At 44.1% G+C, this 23,361-nt stretch overlaps 1 protein-coding gene and 1 long non-coding RNA gene across 5 annotated transcripts in view; one reads left to right on the top strand and one right to left on the bottom strand.

Annotated features, from left to right (window-relative positions):
- The window catches only part of ABCC10 (ATP binding cassette subfamily C member 10), a 628,132-nt gene that overhangs the window by 13,309 nt on the left and 591,462 nt on the right, over positions 1–23,361 (top strand). For all 3 annotated transcript variants that reach the window (XM_053712768.1, XM_053712767.1, XM_053712766.1), the window contains one exon: positions 6,330–6,466. In XM_053712768.1, the coding sequence (XP_053568743.1) occupies positions 6,330–6,466 (137 nt within the window). The remainder of the gene's footprint in view (positions 1–6,329; positions 6,467–23,361) is intronic.
- Positions 1–23,361, bottom strand: part of LOC128658231 (uncharacterized) — a 75,617-nt gene that overhangs the window by 29,790 nt on the left and 22,466 nt on the right. The gene's annotated exons all lie outside the window — the stretch shown is intronic.

The raw sequence follows: 23,361 nt of genomic DNA, 5'->3' as shown, positions 1-23,361 counted from the left end.
ACTGCTGCCTGCTCGTTTGCTCATTTATTATATCCCTCAGTGCTGCTCACTCACTTGCTCATTATGTCCCTCAGTGCTGCTTGCTCGCTTGCTTATTGTGTTCCTCAGTACTGCTCGCTTGCTCATTCATTATGTCCCCCAGTGCTGCTCGCTCATTATGTCCCTCAGTGCTGCTCGTTCACTCATGTCTGTCACTGCTGCCTGCTCGCTTGCTTATTATGTTCCTCATTGCTGCTTGCTTGCTCATTATGTCCCTCAGTGCTGCTCGCTCACTCATTATGACCCTCAGTGCTGCCCGCTCGCTCACTCATTTTGTCCCTTAGTGCTGCTCGCTCACTCATGTTCCTCAGTGCTGCTCGCTCGCTCATTATGTCCCTTAGTACTGCTCACTCACTCATTATGTTCCTCAGTTCTGCTCGCTCACTCATTATGTCCCTTTGTACTGCTCGCTCACTCATTATGTCCCTCAGAACTGCTCTCTTGCTTACTCATTATATCTCTCAGTGCTGCTTGCTTGCTCAATATGCTACTCGGTTCTACTCGTTCTCTCACTTATTTTGTCCCTCAGTGCTGCTCGCTCACTCGTTATGTCTCTCAGTGCTGCTCGCTCACTCATTATGTCCTTCAGTGCTGCTCGCTTGCTCACTCATTTTGTCCCTCAGTGCTGCTCGCTCACTCATGTCCCTCATTGCTGCTTGCTCACTATGTTCCTCAGTGCTGCTCGCTCGCTCATTATGTCCCTTAGTGCTGCTTCCTCATTCATTATATTCCTCAGTGCTGCTCGCTCGCTCACTCATTATCTTCCTCAGTGCTGTTTGCTCACTCATGTCCCTCATTGCTGCTCATTCACTCATTATGTCCCTCAGTGCTGCCCGCTCGCTCACTCATTTTGTCCCTCATTGCTGCTCGCTTGCTCATGATGTCCCTTAGTGCTGCTTGCTCGCTCACTCATTATGTCCCTCAGTGCTGCTCGTTCACTCATGTCCCTCACTGCTGCCTGCTCGTTTGCTCATTTATTATATCCCTCAGTGCTGCTCACTCACTTGCTCATTATGTCCCTCAGTGCTGCTTGCTCGCTTGCTTATTGTGTTCCTCAGTACTGCTCGCTTGCTCATTCATTATGTCCCCCAGTGCTGCTCGCTCATTATGTCCCTCAGTGCTGCTCGTTCACTCATGTCTGTCACTGCTGCCTGCTCGCTTGCTTATTATGTTCCTCATTGCTGCTTGCTTGCTCATTATGTCCCTCAGTGCTACTCGCTCACTCATGTCCCTCAGTGCTGCTTGCTCACTCATTATGTTCCTCAGTGCTGCTCACTCGCTTGCTCATTATGTCTCTCAGTGCTGCTCGCTCGCTTGCTTATTATGTTCCTCAGTGCTGCTCGCTCACTCATGTTCCTCATTGCTTCTCGCTCGCAAATTATGTCCCTCAGTGCTGCTCACTCGCTTGCTCATTATGTCCCTCATTGCTGCTTGCTTGCTTATTATGTTCCTCAGTGCTGCTTGCTCACTCATTATGCCCCTAAGTGCTGCTCGCTTGCTAACTCATGTCCCCCAGTGCTGCTCGCTCGCTCACTCATTATGTCCCTCAATGCTGCTCGACTGCTCACTCATGTCCCTCAGTGCTGCTCGCTCGCTCACTCATTTATTTTGTCCCTCAGTGCTACTTGCTCATTATGTTCCTCAGTGCTGCTCGCTCGCTCACTCATGTCCCTCAGTGCTGCTTGCGCACTCATTATGTCCCTTGGTGCTGCTCGCTCGCTCATGTCCCTCAGTGCTGCTCGCTCACTCATGTCCCTCAGTGCTGCCCGCTCACTCACTCATTTTGTCCCTGAGTGCTGCTCGTTCACTCATGTCCCTCACTGCTGCCTACTCACTTGCTCACTCATTATGTTCGTCATTGCTGCTCGCTCGCAAATTACGTCTCTCAGTGCTGCTCACTCGCTTGCTCATCATGTCCATCAGTGCTGCTTGCTTGCTTATTATGTTCCTCATTGCTGCTCCCTCACTCATTATGTCCCTCAGTGCTGCTCACTCATTTTATCCCTCAGTGCTGCTTGCTCACTCATTATGTCCCTCAGTGCTGCTCGCTCGCTCATTATATCCCTCAGTGCTGCTTGCTCACTCATTATGTCCCTCAGTGCTGCTTGCTCGCTCATTATGTCCCTCAGTGCTGCTTGCTTGCTCACTCTTTACGTAGCTCAGTGCTTCTTGCTCACTCATTTTGTCACTCAGTGCTGCTCGCTTGCTCATTATGTTCCTCAGTGCTGTACGCTTGCTCATGATGTTCCTTAGTGCTGCTTGCTCGCTTACTCATTTTTTCCCTCAGTGCTGCTCGCTCGCTCATTATGTCCCTCAGTGCTGCTCGCTTGCTCACTCATTATGTCCCTCCGTGCTGCTCATTCACTCATGTCCCTCACTGCTGCCTGCTCGATTGCTCACTCATTATGTCCCTCAGTGCTCCTTGCTTGCTCACTCAATATGTCCCTCAGTGCTGCTCGCTTGCTCACTTATGTCGCTCAGTGCTGCTCAATATGCACCTCAGTGCTGCTTGCTCACTTGCTCATTATGTCCCTCAGTGCTGCTTGCTCATTATGTGCCTATGTGCTGCTTGCTCATTATGTCCTTCAGTGCTGCTTGCTTGCTCATTATGTCCTTCAGTGCTGCTTGCTCGCTTGCTCATTATGTCCCTCAGTGCTGCTCTCTCGCTTGCTCATTATGTCCCTCAGAGCTGCTCTCTCGCTTACTCATTATGTCCCTCAGTGCTGCTCACTCACTCATTGTCCATCAGTGCTGCTCGCTCGCTCACTAATTATGTCCATCAATGCTGATCGCCTGCTCACTCATATCCCTCAATGCTGCCCGCTCGCTAACTCATTTTGTCCATCAGTGCTGTTCGCTCGCTCATTATGTTCCTCAGTGCTGCTCGCTCGCTCACTATGTCCCTCAATGCTGATCGCCTGCTCACTCATATCCCTCAGTGCTGCCCGCTCACTCACTCACTCATTTTGTCCCTCAGTGCTGCTCGCTTGCTCAGTCATGTCGCTCAGTGCTGCTCGTTCACTATATATGCTCCTCAGTGCTGCTTGCTCACTTGCTCATTATGTCCCTCAGTGTTTCTCGCTTGCTTGTTCATTTTGTTCCTTAGTGCTGTACGCTCGCTCACTCATTGTGTTCCTCAGTGCTGCTTGCTCACTCACTCATTTTGTCCCTCACTGCTGTTTGCTCACTCATTATGTTCCTCAGTGCTGCTCGCTCACTCATTATGTTCCTCAGTGCTGCTCGCTCACTCATTATGTTCCTCAGTGCTGCCCGCTCGCTTACTCATTTTCTCCCTCAGTGCTGCTTGCTCACTCATTATGTCCCTCAGTGCTGATTGTCCACTCATGTCCCTCAGTGCTGCTTGTTCACTCACTCATGTCCCTCAGTGCTGCCCGCTCGGTCATTATGTTGCTCAGTACTGCTTGTTCGCTCATTATGTCGCTTTGTGCTGCTCACTCACTCATTATGTTCCTCAATTCTGCTCGCTCACTCATTATGTCCCTTAGTGCTGCTTGCTCACTCATTATGTCCCTCAGAACTGCTCTCTCGCTTACTCATATCTCTCAGTGCTGCTTGCTTGCTCAATATGCTACTCGGTTCTACTCGTTCTCTCACTTATTTTGTCCCTTATTTTTTGCTCACTCATTATGTCTCTCAGTGCTGCTCGCTCACTCATTATGTCCCTCAGTGCTGCTCGTTTCTTCACTCATGTCCCTCAGTGCTGCTCGCTCGCTCACTCATTTTGTCCCTCAGTGCTACTCGCTCACTCATGTCCCTCATTGCTGCTTGCTCACTATGTTCCTCAGTGCTGCTCGCTCGCTCATTATGTCCCTTAGTGCTGGCTTGCTCATTCATTATGTTCCTCAGTGCTGCTCACTCGCTCACTCATTATCTTCCTTAGTGCTGCTCGCTCACTCATGTCCCTCATTGCTGCTCGTTCACTCATTATGTCCCTCGGTGCTGCCTGCTCGCTCACTCATTTTGTCCCTCATTGCTGCTCGCTTGCTCATTATGTCCCTTAGTGCTGCTTGCTCGCTTACTCATTATGTCCCTCAGTGCTGCTCGTTCACTCATGTCTCTCAGTGCTGCCTGCTCGTTTGCTCATTTATTATATCCCTCAGTGCTGCTCACTCACTTGCTCATTATGTCCCTCAGTGCTGCTTGCTCGCTTGCTTATTGTGTTCCTCAGTGCTGCTCGCTCATTATGTCCCTCAGTGCTGCTAGTTCACTCATGTCTGTCACTGCTGCCTGCTCGCTTGCTTATTATGTTCCTCATTGCTGCTTGCTTGCTCATTATGTCCCTCAGTGCTGCTCGCTCACTCATTATGACCCTCAGTGCTGCCCGCTCACTCATTTTGTCCCTTAATGCTGCTCGCTCACTCATTATTTCCCTCAGTGCTGCTCGCTCACTCATGTCCCTCAGTGCTGCTCGCTCACTCATGTCCCTCAGTGCTTCTTGCTCACTCATTATGTCCCTCAGTGCTGCTCGCTCACTCATGTCCCTCAGTGCTGCTCACTTACTCATTATGTCCCTCAGTCCTGCTTGCTCACTCATTTTGTCCCTCATTGCTGCTCGCTCACTCATGTTCCTCATTTCTTCTCGCTCGCAAATTATGTCCCTCAGTGCTGCTCACTCGCTTGCTCATTATGTCCCTCATTGCTGCTTGCTTGCTTGCTTATTATGTTCCTCAGTGCTGCTTGCTCACTCATTATGCCTCTAAGTGCTGCTCGCTTGCTAACTCATGTCCCCCAGTGCTGCTCGCTCATTATATTCCTCAGTGCTGCTCGCTCACTCACTCATTATGTCCCTCAATGCTGCTCGACTGCTCACTCATGTCCCTCAGTGCTGTCCGCTCGCTCACTCATTTATTTTGTCCCTCAATGCTACTTGCTTGCTCATTATGTTCCTCAGTGCTGCTCGCTCGCTCACTCATTATGTCCCTCAGTGCTGCTTGCGCACTCATTATGTCCCTTGGTGCTGCTCGCTCGCTCACTCATGTCCCTCAGTGCTGCTCGCTCACTCATGTCCCTCAGTGCTGCCCGCTCACTCATTATGTCCCTCAGTGCTGCTCGCTCACTCATGTCCCTCAGTGCTGCTCACTTACTCATTATGTCCCTCAGTCCTGCTTGCTCACTCATTTTGTCCCTCAGTGCTGCTCGCTCACTCATGTCCCTCAGTGCTGCTCGCTCACTCATGTCCCTCAGTGCTGCTCGCTCACTCATGTCCCTCAGTGCTTCTCGCTCACTCATTATGTCCCTCAGTGCTGCTCGCTCACTCATGTCCCTCAGTGCTGCTCACTTACTCATTATGTCCCTCAGTCCTGCTTGCTCACTCATTTTGTCCCTCATTGCTGCTCGCTCACTCATGTTCCTCATTTCTTCTCGCTCGCAAATTATGTCCCTCAGTGCTGCTCACTCGCTTGCTCATTATGTCCCTCATTGCTGCTTGCTTGCTTATTATGTTCCTCAGTGCTGCTTGCTCACTCATTATGACCCTAAGTGCTGCTCGCTTGCTAACTCATGTCCCCCAGTGCTGCTCGCTCATTATATTCCTCAGTGCTGCTCGCTCACTCACTCATTATGTCCCTCAATGCTGCTCGACTGCTCACTCATGTCCCTCAGTGCTGTCCGCTCGCTCACTCATTTATTTTGTCCCTCAGTTCTACTTGCTTGCTCATTATGTTCCTCAGTGCTGCTCGCTCGCTCACTCATTATGTCCCTCAGTGCTGCTTGCGCACTCATTATGTCCCTTGGTGCTGCTCGCTCGCTCACTCATGTCCCTCAGTGCTGCTCGCTCACTCATGTCCCTCAGTGCTGCCCGCTCACTCATTTTGTCCCTGAGTGCTGCTCGTTCACTCATGTCCCTCACTGCTGCCTACTCACTTGCTCACTCATTATGTTCGTCATTGCTGCTCGCTCGCAAATTACATCTCAGTGCTGCTCACTCGCTTGCTCATCATGTCCATCAGTTCTGCTTGCTTGCTTATATGTTCCTCATTGCTGCTCACTTGCTCATTATGTCCCTCAGTGCTGCTCTCTCACTCATTTATTATATCCCTCAGTGCTGATCGCTCGCTTACTTACTCATTATGTCCCTCAGTGATTCTTGCTCGCTTGCTTATTATGTCCCTCAGTGCTGCTAGCTCACTTGCTCATTATTTCCCTCAGTGCTGCGCACTCGCTCACTCATTATGTTCCTTAGTGTTGCTCACTTCCTCACTCTTTATGTCCTTCGCTTGGTGGTCTAACTTATTGTCTCACTGACTGACGTCTGTCCTTGTGTCCCTCAGCACCACCAACAGATCCTTCCTCCAACTTGGAACTGCGTGAAGCTGCATTTTCTTGGGTGTTAGATCCTGAGTGTGTGATCGGGTCGTGCAGATCAGGCTCTCTTCAGTTGTCCATCCAACATCTCTCTATCCACAAGGTGATTGGTGCCATCTGTATAAGCAGCTTGTAGTTGTTTTGTATAGAGGTGACGTGTGTAACATGACTGTGTGACTCTACTTCTGGTCATGTTGTATAGAGATGAGATCAGCTGCTGATTACCCCATGAGTAATGTGTCTGTGTATAACTGGCGTGTAACATGACTGAGTGACGTTACTTCTGGTCATGTTGTATAGAGATGAGATCAGCTGCTGATTACCACATGAGTAATGTATCTGTATAACCAGCGTGTAACATGACTGAGTGACGTTACTTCTGGTCATGTTGTATAGAGATGAGATCAGCTGCTGATTACCCCATGAGTAATGTGTCTGTGTATAACTGGCGTGTAACATGACTGAGTGACGTTACTTCTGGTCATGTTGTATAGAGATGAGATCAGCTGCTGATTACCCCATGAGTAATGTGTCTGTGTATAACTGGCGTGTAACATGACTGAGTGACGTTACTTCTGGTCATGTTGTATAGAGATGAGATCAGCTGCTGATTACCCCATGAGTAATGTGTCTGTATAACCAGCGTGTAACATGACTGAGTGACGTTACTTCTGGTCATGTTGTATAGAGATGAGATGAGCTGCTGATTACCCCATGAGTAATGTGTCTGTATAACCAGCGTGTAACATGACTGAGTGACGTTACTTCTGGTCATGTTGTATAGAGATAAGATCAGCTGCTGATTACCCCATGAGTAATGTATCTGTATAACTGGTGTGTAACATGACTGAGTGACGTTACTTCTGGTCATGTTGTATAGAGATGAGATCAGCTGCTGATTACCCCATGAGTAATGTATCTGTATAACTGGTGTGTAACATGACTGAGTGACGTTACTTTTGGTCATGTTGTATAGAGATGAGATCAGCTGCTGATTACCCCATGAGTAATGTGTCTGCATAACTGGCGTGTAACATGACTGAGTGACGTTACTTCTGGTCATGTTGTATAGAGATGAGATCAGCTGCTGATTACCCCATGAGTAATGTGTCTGTATAACAGGCGTGTAACATGACTGAGTGACGTTACTTCTGGTCATGTTTTATAGAGATGAGATCAGCTGCTGATTACCCCATGAGTAATGTGTCTGTATAACCAGCGTGTAACATGACTGAGTGACGTTACTTCTGGTCATGTTGTATAGAGATAAGGTGAGATCAGCTGCTGATTACCCCATGAGTAATGTATCTGTATAACCAGCGTGTAACATGACTGAGTGACGTTACTTCTGGTCATGTTGTATAGAGATGAGATCATCTGCTGATTACCCCATGAGTAATGTGTCTGTATAACCAGCGTGTAACATGACTGAGTGACGTTACTTCTGGTCATGTTGTATAGAGATGAGATCAGCTGCTGATTACCCCATGAGTAATGTGTCTGTGTATAACCGGCGTGTAACATGACTGAGTGACGTTACTTCTGGTCATGTTGTATAGAGATGAGATCAGCTGCTGATTACCACATGAGTAATGTATCTGTATAACCAGCGTGTAACATGACTGAGTGACGTTACTTCTGGTCATGTTGTATAGAGATGAGATCAGCTGCTGATTACCCCATGAGTAATGTGTCTGTGTATAACTGGCGTGTAACATGACTGAGTGACGTTACTTCTGGTCATGTTGTATAGAGATGAGATCAGCTGCTGATTACCCCATGAGTAATGTGTCTGTATAACAGGCGTGTAACATGACTGAATGACGTTACTTCTGGTCATGTTGTATACAGATGAGATCAGCTGCTGATTACCCTATGAGTAATGTGTCTGTATAACTGGCGTGTAACATGACTGAGTGACGTTACTTCTGGTCATGTTGTATAGAGATGAGATCATCTGCTGATTACCCCATGAGTAATGTGTCTGTGTATAACCGGCGTGTAACATGACTGAGTGACGTTACTTCTGGTCATGTTTTATAGAGATAAGATCAGCTGCTGATTACCCCATGAGTAATGTGTCTGTGTATAACCGGCGTGTAACATGACTGAGTGACGTTACTTCTGGTCATGTTGTATAGAGATGAGATCAGCTGCTGATTACCCCATGAGTAATGTGTCTGTATAACTGGTGTGTAACATGACTGAGTGACGTTACTTCTGGTCATGTTGTATAGAGATGAGATCAGCTGCTGATTACCCCATGAGTAATGTATCTGTATAACTGGCGTGTAACATGACTGAGTGACGTTACTTCTGGTCATGTTGTATAGAGATGAGATCAGCTACTGATTACCCCATGAGTAATGTGTCTGTATAACCAGCGTGTAACATGACTGAGTGACGTTACTTCTGGTCATGTTGTATAGAGATGAGATCAGCTGCTGATTACCCCATGAGTAATGTGTCTGTATAACCAGCGTGTAACATGACTGAGTGACGTTACTTCTGGTCATGTTGTATAGAGATGAGATCAGCTGCTGATTACCACATGAGTAATGTGTCTGTGTATAACTGGCGTGTAACATGACTGAGTGACGTTACTTCTGGTCATGTTGTATAGAGATGAGATCAGCTGCTGATTACCCCATGAGTAATGTGTCTGTATAACCAGCGTGTAACATGACTGAGTGACGTTACTTCTGGTCATGTTGTATAGAGATGAGATCAGCTGCTGATTACCCCATGAGTAATGTGTCTGTGTATAACTGGTGTGTAACATGACTGAATGACGTTACTTCTGGTTATGTTGTATAGAGATGAGATCAGCTACTGATTACCCCATGAGTAATGTGTCTGTATAACCAGCGTGTAACATGACTGAATGACGTTACTTCTGGTCATGTTGTATAGAGATGAGATCAGCTACTGATTACCCCATGAGTAATGTGTCTGTATAACTGGTGTGTAACATGACTGAGTGACGTTACTTCTGGTCATGTTGTATAGAGATGAGATCAGCTGCTGATTACCCCATGAGTAATGTGTCTGTGTATAACTGGCGTGTAACATGACTGAGTGACGTTACTTCTGGTCATGTTGTATAGAGGTGAGATCAGCTGCTGATTACCCCATGAGTAATGTGTCTGTGTATAACTGGTGTGTAACATGACTGAGTGACGTTACTTCTGGTCATGTTGTATAGAGATGAGATCAGCTGCTGATTACCCCATGAGTAATGTGTCTGTGTATAACCGGCGTGTAACATGACTGAGTGACGTTACTTCTGGTCATGTTGTATAGAGATGAGATCAGCTGCTGATTACCCCATGAGTAATGTGTCTGTATAACCAGCGTGTAACATGACTGAATGACGTTACTTCTGGTCATGTTGTATAGAGATGAGATCAGCTACTGATTACCCCATGAGTAATGTGTCTGTATAACCAGCGTGTAACATGACTGAGTGACGTTACTTCTGGTCATGTTGTATAGAGATGAGATCAGCTGCTGATTACCCCATGAGTAATGTGTCTGTGTATAACTGGCGTGTAACATGACTGAGTGACGTTACTTCTGGTCATGTTGTATAGAGATGAGATCAGCTGCTGATTACCCCATGAGTAATGTGTCTGTATAACTGGGGTGTAACATGACTGAGTGACGTTACTTCTGGTCATGTTGTATAGAGATAAGATCAGCTGCTGATTACCCCATGAGTAATGTATCTGTATAACCAGCGTGTAACATGACTGAGTGACGTTACTTCTGGTCATGTTGTATAGAGATGAGATCAGCTGCTGATTACCCCATGAGTAATGTGTCTGTGTATAACCGGCGTGTAACATGACTGAGTGACGTTACTTCTGGTCATGTTGTATACAGATGAGGTCAGCTGCTGATTACCCCATGAGTAATGTATCTGTATAACTGGTGTGTAACATGACTGAGTGACATTACTTCTGGTCATGTTGTATAGAGATGAGATCAGCTGCTGATTACCACATGAGTAATGTGTCTGTATATAACTGGGGTGTAACATGACTGAATGACGTTACTTCTGGTCATGTTGTATAGAGATGAGATCAGCTACTGATTACCCCATGAGTAATGTGTCTGTGTATAACTGGGGTCTAACATGACTGAGTGACGTTACTTCTGGTCATGTTGTATAGAGATGAGATCAGCTGCTGATTACCCCATGAGTAATGTGTCTGTGTATAACTGGCGTGTAACATGACTGAGTGACGTTACTTCTGGTCATGTTGTATAGAGATGAGATCAGCTGCTGATTACCCCATGAGTAATGTGTCTGTATAACCAGCGTGTAACATGACTGAGTGACGTTACTTCTGGTCATGTTGTATAGAGATGAGATCAGCTGCTGATTACCCCATGAGTAATGTGTCTGTATAACTGGGGTGTAACATGACTGAGTGACGTTACTTCTGGTCATGTTGTATAGAGATGAGATCAGCTGCTGATTACCCCATGAGTAATGTGTCTGTATAACCAGCGTGTAACATGACTGAGTGACGTTACTTCTGGTCATGTTGTATAGAGATGAGATCAGCTGCTGATTACCCCATGAGTAATGTGTCTGTATAACCAGCGTGTAACATGACTGTGTGACGTTACTTCTGGTCATGTTGTATAGAGATGAGATCAGCTGCTGATTACCCCATGAGTAATGTGTCTGTATAACTGGTGTGTAACATGACTGAGTGACGTTACTTTTGGTCATGTTGTATAGAGATGAGATCAGCTGCTGATTACCCCATGAGTAATGTGTCTGTATAACCAGCGTGTAACATGACTGAGTGACGTTACTTCTGGTCATGTTGTATAGAGATGAGATCAGCTGCTGATTACCCCATGAGTAATGTGTCTGTATAACCAGCGTGTAACATGACTGAGTGACGTTACTTCTGGTCATGTTGTATAGAGATGAGATCAGCTGCTGATTACCCCATGAGTAATGTGTCTGTGTATAACTGGTGTGTAACATGACTGAGTGACGTTACTTCTGGTCATGTTGTATAGAGATGAGATCAGCTGCTGATTACCCCATGAGTAATGTGTCTGTATAACTGGCGTGTAACATGACTGAATGACGTTACTTCTGGTCATGTTGTATAGAGATGAGATCAGCTACTGATTACCCCATGAGTAATGTGTCTGTATAACTGGTGTGTAACATGACTGAGTGACGTTACTTCTGGTCATGTTGTATAGAGATGAGATCAGCTGCTGATTACCCCATGAGTATTGTGTCTGTATAACCGGCGTGTAACATGACTGAATGACGTTACTTCTGGTCATGTTGTATAGAGATGAGATCAGCTGCTGATTACCCCATGAGTAATGTGTCTGTATAACCAGCGTGTAACATGACTGAGTGACGTTACTTCTGGTCATGTTGTATAGAGATGAGATCAGCTGCTGATTACCCCATGAGTAATGTGTCTGTATAACTGGCGTGTAACATGACTGAGTGACGTTACTTCTGGTTATGTTGTATAGAGATGAGATTAGCTACTGATTACCCCATGAGTAATGTGTCTGTGTATAACTGGCGTGTAACATGACTGAGTGACGTTACTTCTGGTCATGTTGTATAGAGATGAGATCAGCTGCTGATTACCCCATGAGTAATGTGTCTGTGTATAACTGGCGTGTAACATGACTGAGTGACGTTACTTCTGGTCATGTTGTATAGAGATGAGATCAGCTGCTGATTACCCCATGAGTAATGTGTCTGTATAACCAGCGTGTAACATGACTGAGTGACGTTACTTCTGGTCATGTTGTATAGAGATGAGATCAGCTACTGATTACCCCATGAGTAATGTGTCTGTATAACTGGGGTGTAACATGACTGAGTGACGTTACTTCTGGTCATGTTGTATAGAGATGAGATCAGCTGCTGATTACCCCATGAGTAATGTGTCTGTGTATAACTGGTGTGTAACATGACTGAGTGACGTTACTTCTGGTCATGTTGTATAGAGATGAGATCAGCTACTGATTACCCCATGAGTAATGTGTCTGTATAACCAGCGTGTAACATGACTGAGTGACGTTACTTCTGGTCATGTTGTATAGAGATGAGATCAGCTGCTGATTACCCCATGAGTAATGTATCTGTATAACTGGTGTGTAACATGACTGAGTGACGTTACTTCTGGTCATGTTGTATAGAGATGAGATCAGCTGCTGATTACCCCATGAGTAATGTGTCTGTATAACCAGCGTGTAACATGACTGAGTGACGTTACTTCTGGTCATGTTGTATAGAGATGAGATCAGCTGCTGATTACCCCATGAGTAATGTGTCTGTATAACCAGCGTGTAACATGACTGAATGACGTTACTTCTGGTCATGTTGTATAGAGATGAGATCAGCTGCTGATTACCCCATGAGTAATGTGTCTGTGTATAACTGGCGTGTAACATGACTGAGTGACGTTACTTCTGGTCATGTTGTATAGAGATGAGATCAGCTACTGATTACCCCATGAGTAATGTGTCTGTATAACCAGCGTGTAACATGACTGAATGACGTTACTTCTGGTCATGTTGTATAGAGATGAGATCAGCTACTGATTACCCCATGAGTAATGTGTCTGTATAACCAGCGTGTAACATGACTGAATGACGTTACTTCTGGTCATGTTGTATAGAGATGAGATCAGCTGCTGATTACCCCATGAGTAATGTGTCTGTATAACCAGCGTGTAACATGACTGAGTGACGTTACTTCTGGTCATGTTGTATAGAGATGAGATCAGCTGCTGATTACCCCATGAGTAATGTGTCTGTATATAACTGGCGTGTAACATGACTGAATGACGTTACTTCTGGTCATGTTGTATAGAGATGAGATCAGCTGCTGATTACCCCATGAGTAATGTGTCTGTGTATAACTGGTGTGTAACATGACTGAGTGACGTTACTTCTGGTCATGTTGTATAGAGATGAGATCAGCTACTGATTACCCCATGAGTAATGTGTCTGTGTATAACCAGCGTGTAACATGACTGAGTGACGTTACTTCTGGTCATGTTGTATAGAGATGAGATCAGCTACTGATTACCCCATGAGTAATGTGTCTGTGTATAACTGGTGTGTAACATGACTGAGTGACGTTACTTCTGGTCATGTTGTATAGAGATGAGATCAGCTACTGATTACCCCATGAGTAATGTGTCTGTGTATAACTGGTGTGTAACATGACTGAGTGACGTTACTTCTGGTCATGTTGTATAGAGATGAGATCAGCTGCTGATTACCCCATGAGTAATGTGTCTGTATAACTGGTGTGTAACATGACTGAGTGACGTTACTTCTGGTCATGTTGTATAGAGATGAGATCAGCTGCTGATTACCCCATGAGTAATATGTCTGTGTATAACCAGCGTGTAACATGACTGAGTGACGTTACTTCTGGTCATGTTGTATAGAGATGAGATCAGCTGCTGATTACCCCATGAGTAATGTGTCTGTATAACTGGTGTGTAACATGACTGAGTAACGTTACTTCTGGTCATGTTGTATAGAGATGAGATCAGCTGCTGATTACCCCATGAGTAATGTGTCTGTGTATAACCGGCGTGTAACATGACTGAGTGACGTTACTTCTGGTCATGTTGTATAGAGATGAGATCAGCTGCTGATTACCCCATGAGTAATGTGTCTGTATAACAGGCGTGTAACATGACTGAGTGACGTTACTTCTGGTCATGTTGTATAGAGATGAGATCAGCTACTGATTACCCCATGAGTAATGTGTCTGTATAACCAGCGTGTAACATGACTGAATGACGTTACTTCTGGTCATGTTGTATAGAGATGAGATCAGCTGCTGATTACCCCATGAGTAATGTGTCTGTATAACCAGCGTGTAACATGACTGAATGACGTTACTTCTGGTCATGTTTTATAGAGATGAGATCAGCTGCTGATTACCCCATGAGTAATGTGTCTGTATAACCAGCGTGTAACATGACTGAGTGACGTTACTTCTGGTCATGTTGTATAGAGATGAGATCAGCTGCTGATTACCCCATGAGTAATGTGTCTGTATAACTGGTGTGTAACATGACTGAGTGACGTTACTTCTGGTCATGTTGTATACAGATGAGATCAGCTGCTGATTACCCCATGAGTAATGTATCTGTATAACCAGCGTGTAACATGACTGAGTGACGTTACTTCTGGTCATGTTGTATAGAGATGAGATCAGCTGCTGATTACCCCATGAGTAATGTGTCTGTATAACCAGCGTGTAACATGACTGAGTGACGTTACTTCTGGTCATGTTGTATAGAGATGAGATCAGCTACTGATTACCCCATGAGTAATGTGTCTGTGTATAACTGGTGTGTAACATGACTGAGTGACGTTACTTCTGGTCATGTTGTATAGAGATGAGATCAGCTGCTGATTACCCCATGAGTAATGTGTCTGTATAACCAGCGTGTAACATGACTGAGTGACGTTACTTCTGGTCATGTTGTATAGAGATGAGATCAGCTGCTGATTACCCCATGAGTAATGTGTCTGTATAACTGGCGTGTAACATGACTGAATGACGTTACTTCTGGTTATGTTGTATCGAGATGAGATCAGCTGCTGATTACCCCATGAGTAATGTGTCTGTATAACTGGCGTGTAACATGACTGAATGACGTTACTTCTGGTTATGTTGTATCGAGATGAGATCAGCTGCTGATTACCCCATGAGTAATGTGTCTGTATAACTGGCGTGTAACATGACTGTGTGACGTTACTTCTGGTCATGTTGTATAGAGATGAGATCAGCTACTGATTACCCCATGAGTAATGTGTCTGTGTATAACCAGCGTGTAACATGACTGAGTGACGTTACTTCTGGTCATGTCTTATAGAGATGAGATCAGCTGCTGATTACCCCATGAGTAATGTATCTGTATAACCAGCGTGTAACATGACTGAGTGACGTTACTTCTGGTCATGTTGTATAGAGATGAGATCAGCTACTGATTACCCCATGAGTAATGTGTCTGTGTATAACTGGGGTGTAACATGACTGTGTGACGTTACTTCTGGTCATGTTGTATAGAGATGAGATCAGCTACTGATTACCCTATGAGTAATGTGTCTGTGTATAACTGGCGTGTAACATGACTGAATGACGTTACTTCTGGTCATGTTGTATAGAGATGAGATCAGCTGCTGATTACCCCATGAGTAATGTGTCTGTATAACTGGTGTGTAACATGACTGAGTGACGTTACTTCTGGTCATGTTGTATAGAGATGAGATCAGCTGCTGATTACCCCATGAGTAATGTGTCTGTATATAACTGGCGTGTAACATGACTGAGTGACGTTACTTCTGGTCATGTTGTATAGAGATGAGATCAGCTACTGATTACCCCATGAGTAATGTATCTGTGTATAACTGGTGTGTAACATGACTGAGTGACGTTACTTCTGGTCATGTTGTATAGAGATGAGATCAGCTACTGATTACCCCATGAGTAATGTATCTGTGTATAACTGGCGTGTAACATGACTGAGTGACGTTACTTCTGGTCATGTTGTATAGAGATGAGATCAGCTGCTAATTACCCCATGAGTAATGTGTCTGTATAACCAGCGTGTAACATGACTGAATGACGTTAATTCTGGTCATGTTGTATAGAGATGAGATCAGCTACTGATTACCCTATGAGTAATGTATCTGTATAACTGGCGTGTAACATGACTGAGTGACGTTACTTCTGGTTGTGTTGTATAGAGATGAGATCAGCTGCTGATTACCCCATGAGTAATGTGTCTGTGTATAACTGGGGTGTAACATGACTGAGTGACGTTACTTCTGGTCATGTTGTATAGAGATGAGATCAGCTACTGATTACCCCATGAGTAATGTGTCTGTGTATAACTGGCGTGTAACATGACTGAGTGACGTTACTTCTGGTCATGTTGTATAGAGATGAGATCAGCTGCTGATTACCCCATGAGTAATGTATCTGTATAACCAGCGTGTAACATGACTGAGTGACGTTACTTCTGGTCATGTTGTATAGAGATGAGATCAGCTGCTGATTACCCCATGAGTAATGTGTCTGTATAACTGGTGTGTAACATGACTGAGTGACGTTACTTCTGGTCATGTTGTATAGAGATGAGATCAGCTGCTGATTACCCCATGAGTAATGTGTCTGTATAACCAGCGTGTAACATGACTGAGTGACGTTACTTCTGGTCATGTTGTATAGAGATGAGATCAGCTGCTGATTACCCCATGAGTAATGTGTCTGTGTATAACTGGCGTGTAACATGACTGAGTGACGTTACTTCTGGTCATGTTGTATAGAGATGAGATCAGCTGCTGATTACCCCATGAGTAATGTGTCTGTATAACCAGCGTGTAACATGACTGAATGACGTTACTTCTGGTCATGTTGTATAGAGATGAGATCAGCTACTGATTACCCCATGAGTAATGTGTCTGTATAACTGGTGTGTAACATGACTGAGTAACGTTACTTCTGGTCATGTTGTATAGAGATGAGATCAGCTGCTGATTACCCCATGAGTAATGTGTCTGTATAACTGGTGTGTAACATGACTGAATGACGTTACTTCTGGTCATGTTGTATAGAGATGAGATCAGCTGCTGATTACCCCATGAGTATTGTGTCTGTATAACCGGCGTGTAACATGACTGAGTGACGTTACTTCTGGTCATGTTGTATAGAGATGAGATCAGCTACTGATTACCCCATGAGTAATGTATCTGTATAACCGGTGTGTAACATGACTGAGTGACGTTACTTCTGGTCATGTTGTATAGAGATGAGATCAGCTACTGATTACCCCATGAGTAATGTGTCTGTATAACTGGTGTGTAACATGACTGAGTGACGTTACTTCTGGTCATGTTGTATAGAGATGAGATCAGCTGCTGATTACCCCATGAGTAATGTGTCTGTGTATAACTGGTGTGTAACATGACTGAGTGACGTTACTTCTGGTCATGTTGTATAGAGATGAGATCAGCTGCTGATTACCCCATGAGTAATGTGTCTGTATAACTGGTGTGTAACATGACTGAGTGACGTTACTTCTGGTCATGTTGTATAGAGATGAGATCAGCTGCTGATTACCACATGAGTAATGTGTCTGTGTATAACTGGGGTGTAACATGACTGAGTGACGTTACTTCTGGTCATGTTGTATAGAGATGAGATCAGCTGCTGATTACCCCATGAGTAATGTGTCTGTGTATAACCAGTGTGTAACATGACTGAGTGACGTTACTTCTGGTCATGTTGTATAGAGATGAGATCAGCTACTGATTACCCTATGAGTAATGTATCTGTGTATAACTGGCGTGTAACATGACTGAGTGACGTTACTTCTGGTCATGTTGTATAGAGATGAGATCAGCTACTGATTACCCCATGAGTAATGTGTCTGTATAACCAGCGTGTAACATGACTGAGTGACGTTACTTCTGGTCATGTTGTATAGAGATGAGATCAGCTACTGATTACCCCATGAGTAATGTGTCTGTATAACTGGTGTGTAACATGACTGAATGACGTTACTTCTGGTCATGTTGTATAGAGATGAGATCAGCTGCTGATTACCCCATGAGTAATGTGTCTGTATATAACTGGCGTGTAACATGACTGAATGACGTTACTTCTGGTCATGTTGTATAGAGATGAGATCAGCTGCTGATTACCCCATGAGTAATTTGTCTGTGTATAACTGGCGTGTAACATGACTGAATGACGTTACTTCTGGTCATGTTGTATAGAGATGAGATCAGCTGCTGATTACCCCATGAGTAATGTGTCTGTATAACTGGTGTGTAACATGACTGAGTGACGTTACTTCTGGTCATGTTGTATAGAGATGAGATCAGCTGCTGATTACCACATGAGTAATGTGTCTGTGTATAACTGGTGTGCAACATGACTGAGTGACGTTACTTCTGGTCATGTTGTATAGAGATGAGATCATCTGCTGATTACCCTATGAGTAATGTGTCTGTGTATAACCAGCGTGTAACATGACTGAATGACGTTACTTCTGGTCATGTTGTATATAGATGAGATCAGCTGCTGATTACCCCATGAGTAATGTGTCTGTATAACTGGTGTGTAACATGACTGAATGACGTTACTTCTGGTCATGTTGTATAGAGATGAGATCAGCTGCTGATTACCCCATGAGTAATGTGTCTGTATAACTGGTGTGTAACATGACTGAGTGACGTTACTTCTGATCATGTTGTATAGAGATGAGATTAGCTACTGATTACCCCATGAGTAATGTGTCTGTGTATAACTGGCGTGTAACATGACTGAGTGACGTTACTTCTGGTCATGTTGTATAGAGATGAGATCAGCTACTGATTACCCCATGAGTAATGTGTCTGTGTATAACTGGGGTGTAACATGACTGAGTGACGTTACTTCTGGTCATGTTGTATAGAGATGAGATCAGCTGCTGATTACCCCATGAGTAATGTATCTGTATAACTGGCGTGTAACATGACTGAGTGACGTTACTTCTGGTCATGTTGTATAGAGATGAGATCAGCTACTGATTACCCCATGAGTAATGTGTCTGTATAACAGGCGTGTAACATGACTGTGTGACGTTACTTCTGGTCATGTTGTATAGAGATGAGATCAGCTACTAATTACCCCATGAGTAATGTGTCTGTGTATAACTGGGGTGTAACATGACTGAGTGACGTTACTTCTGGTCATGTTGTATAGAGATGAGATCAGCTACTGATTACCCCATGAGTAATGTGTCTGTATAACTGGGGTGTAACATGACTGAGTGACGTTACTTCTGATCATGTTGTATAGAGATGAGATCAGCTGCTGATTACCCCATGAGTAATGTGTCTGTGTATAACTGGTGTGTAACATGACTGAGTGACGTTACTTCTGGTCATGTTGTATAGAGATGAGATCAGCTGCTGATTACCCCATGAGTAATGTGTCTGTATAACCAGCGTGTAACATGACTGAGTGACGTTACTTCTGGTCATGTTGTATAGAGATGAGATCAGCTGCTGATTACCCCATGAGTAATGTGTCTGTATAACTGGCGTGTAACATGACTGAGTGACGTTACTTCTGGTCATGTTGTATAGAGATGAGATCAGCTACTGATTACCCCATGAGTAATGTGTCTGTGTATAACTGGCGTGTAACATGACTGAGTGACGTTACTTCTGGTCATGTTGTATAGAGATGAGATCAGCTGCTGATTACCCCATGAGTAATGTGTCTGTATAACCAGCGTGTAACATGACTGAATGACGTTACTTCTGGTCATGTTGTATAGAGATGAGATCAGCTGCTGATTACCCCATGAGTAATGTGTCTGTATAACCAGCGTGTAACATGACTGAGTGACGTTACTTCTGGTCATGTTGTATAGAGATGAGATCAGCTGCTGATTACCCCATGAGTAATGTGTCTGTATAACTGGCGTGTAACATGACTGAGTGACGTTACTTCTGGTTATGTTGTATAGAGATGAGATTAGCTACTGATTACCCCATGAGTAATGTGTCTGTGTATAACTGGCGTGTAACATGACTGAGTGACGTTACTTCTGGTCATGTTGTATAGAGATGAGATCAGCTGCTGATTACCCCATGAGTAATGTGTCTGTGTATAACTGGCGTGTAACATGACTGAGTGACGTTACTTCTGGTCATGTTGTATAGAGATGAGATCAGCTGCTGATTACCCCATGAGTAATGTGTCTGTATAACCAGCGTGTAACATGACTGAGTGACGTTACTTCTGGTCATGTTGTATAGAGATGAGATCAGCTACTGATTACCCCATGAGTAATGTGTCTGTATAACTGGTGTGTAACATGACTGAGTGACGTTACTTCTGGTCATGTTGTATAGAGATGAGATCAGCTGCTGATTACCCCATGAGTAATGTGTCTGTGTATAACTGGTGTGTAACATGACTGAGTGACGTTACTTCTGGTCATGTTGTATAGAGATGAGATCAGCTACTGATTACCCCATGAGTAATGTGTCTGTATAACCAGCGTGTAACATGACTGAGTGACGTTACTTCTGGTCATGTTGTATAGAGATGAGATCAGCTGCTGATTACCCCATGAGTAATGTATCTGTATAACTGGTGTGTAACATGACTGAGTGACGTTACTTCTGGTCATGTTGTATAGAGATGAGATCAGCTGCTGATTACCCCATGAGTAATGTGTCTGTATAACCAGCGTGTAACATGACTGAGTGACGTTACTTCTGGTCATGTTGTATAGAGATGAGATCAGCTGCTGATTACCCCATGAGTAATGTGTCTGTATAACCAGCGTGTAACATGACTGAGTGACGTTACTTCTGGTCATGTTGTATAGAGATGAGATCAGCTGCTGATTACCCCATGAGTAATGTGTCTGTGTATAACTGGCGTGTAACATGACTGAGTGACGTTACTTCTGGTCATGTTGTATAGAGATGAGATCAGCTACTGATTACCCCATGAGTAATGTGTCTGTATAACCAGCGTGTAACATGACTGAATGACGTTACTTCTGGTCATGTTGTATAGAGATGAGATCAGCTACTGATTACCCCATGAGTAATGTGTCTGTATAACCAGCGTGTAACATGACTGAATGACGTTACTTCTGGTCATGTTGTATAGAGATGAGATCAGCTGCTGATTACCCCATGAGTAATGTGTCTGTATAACCAGCGTGTAACATGACTGAGTGACGTTACTTCTGGTCATGTTGTATAGAGATGAGATCAGCTGCTGATTACCCCATGAGTAATGTGTCTGTATATAACTGGCGTGTAACATGACTGAATGACGTTACTTCTGGTCATGTTGTATAGAGATGAGATCAGCTGCTGATTACCCCATGAGTAATGTGTCTGTGTATAACTGGTGTGTAACATGACTGAGTGACGTTACTTCTGGTCATGTTGTATAGAGATGAGATCAGCTACTGATTACCCCATGAGTAATGTGTCTGTGTATAACTGGTGTGTAACATGACTGAGTGACGTTACTTCTGGTCATGTTGTATAGAGATGAGATCAGCTGCTGATTACCCCATGAGTAATGTGTCTGTATAACTGGTGTGTAACATGACTGAGTGACGTTACTTCTGGTCATGTTGTATAGAGATGAGATCAGCTGCTGATTACCCCATGAGTAATATGTCTGTGTATAACCAGCGTGTAACATGACTGAGTGACGTTACTTCTGGTCATGTTGTATAGAGATGAGATCAGCTGCTGATTACCCCATGAGTAATGTGTCTGTATAACTGGTGTGTAACATGACTGAGTAACGTTACTTCTGGTCATGTTGTATAGAGATGAGATCAGCTGCTGATTACCCCATGAGTAATGTGTCTGTGTATAACCGGCGTGTAACATGACTGAGTGACGTTACTTCTGGTCATGTTGTATAGAGATGAGATCAGCTGCTGATTACCCCATGAGTAATGTGTCTGTATAACAGGCGTGTAACATGACTGAGTGACGTTACTTCTGGTCATGTTGTATAGAGATGAGATCAGCTACTGATTACCCCATGAGTAATGTGTCTGTATAACCAGCGTGTAACATGACTGAATGACGTTACTTCTGGTCATGTTGTATAGAGATGAGATCAGCTGCTGATTACCCCATGAGTAATGTGTCTGTATAACCAGCGTGTAACATGACTGAATGACGTTACTTCTGGTCATGTTTTATAGAGATGAGATCAGCTGCTGATTACCCCATGAGTAATGTGTCTGTATAACCAGCGTGTAACATGACTGAGTGACGTTACTTCTGGTCATGTTGTATAGAGATGAGATCAGCTGCTGATTACCCCATGAGTAATGTGTCTGTATAACTGGTGTGTAACATGACTGAGTGACGTTACTTCTGGTCATGTTGTATACAGATGAGATCAGCTGCTGATTACCCCATGAGTAATGTATCTGTATAACCAGCGTGTAACATGACTGAGTGACGTTACTTCTGGTCATGTTGTATAGAGATGAGATCAGCTGCTGATTACCCCATGAGTAATGTGTCTGTATAACCAGCGTGTAACATGACTGAGTGACGTTACTTCTGGTCATGTTGTATAGAGATGAGATCAGCTGCTGATTACCCCATGAGTAATGTGTCTGTATAACTGGCGTGTAACATGACTGAATGACGTTACTTCTGGTTATGTTGTATCGAGATGAGATCAGCTGCTGATTACCCCATGAGTAATGTGTCTGTATAACTGGCGTGTAACATGACTGAATGACGTTACTTCTGGTCATGTTGTATAGAGATGAGATCAGCTGCTGATTACCCCATGAGTAATGTGTCTGTATAACCAGCGTGTAACATGACTGAATGACGTTACTTCTGGTCATGTTGTATAGAGATGAGATCAGCTGCTGATTACCCCATGAGTAATGTGTCTGTATAACTGGTGTGTAACATGACTGAATGACGTTACTTCTGGTTATGTTGTATCGAGATGAGATCAGCTGCTGATTACCCCATGAGTAATGTGTCTGTATAACTGGCGTGTAACATGACTGTGTGACGTTACTTCTGGTCATGTTGTATAGAGATGAGATCAGCTACTGATTACCCCATGAGTAATGTGTCTGTGTATAACCAGCGTGTAACATGACTGAGTGACGTTACTTCTGGTCATGTCTTATAGAGATGAGATCAGCTGCTGATTACCCCATGAGTAATGTATCTGTATAACCAGCGTGTAACATGACTGAGTGACGTTACTTCTGGTCATGTTGTATAGAGATGAGATCAGCTACTGATTACCCCATGAGTAATGTGTCTGTGTATAACTGGGGTGTAACATGACTGTGTGACGTTACTTCTGGTCATGTTGTATAGAGATGAGATCAGCTACTGATTACCCTATGAGTAATGTGTCTGTGTATAACTGGCGTG

This window comes from Bombina bombina, chromosome 4 (assembly GCF_027579735.1).
Source record: "Bombina bombina isolate aBomBom1 chromosome 4, aBomBom1.pri, whole genome shotgun sequence".
NCBI classification, from domain to species: Eukaryota; Metazoa; Chordata; class Amphibia; order Anura; family Bombinatoridae; genus Bombina; species Bombina bombina.
The sequence above is the reverse complement of the archived record's forward strand: the minus strand, read 5'-3'. Positions and strand labels throughout refer to the sequence as shown.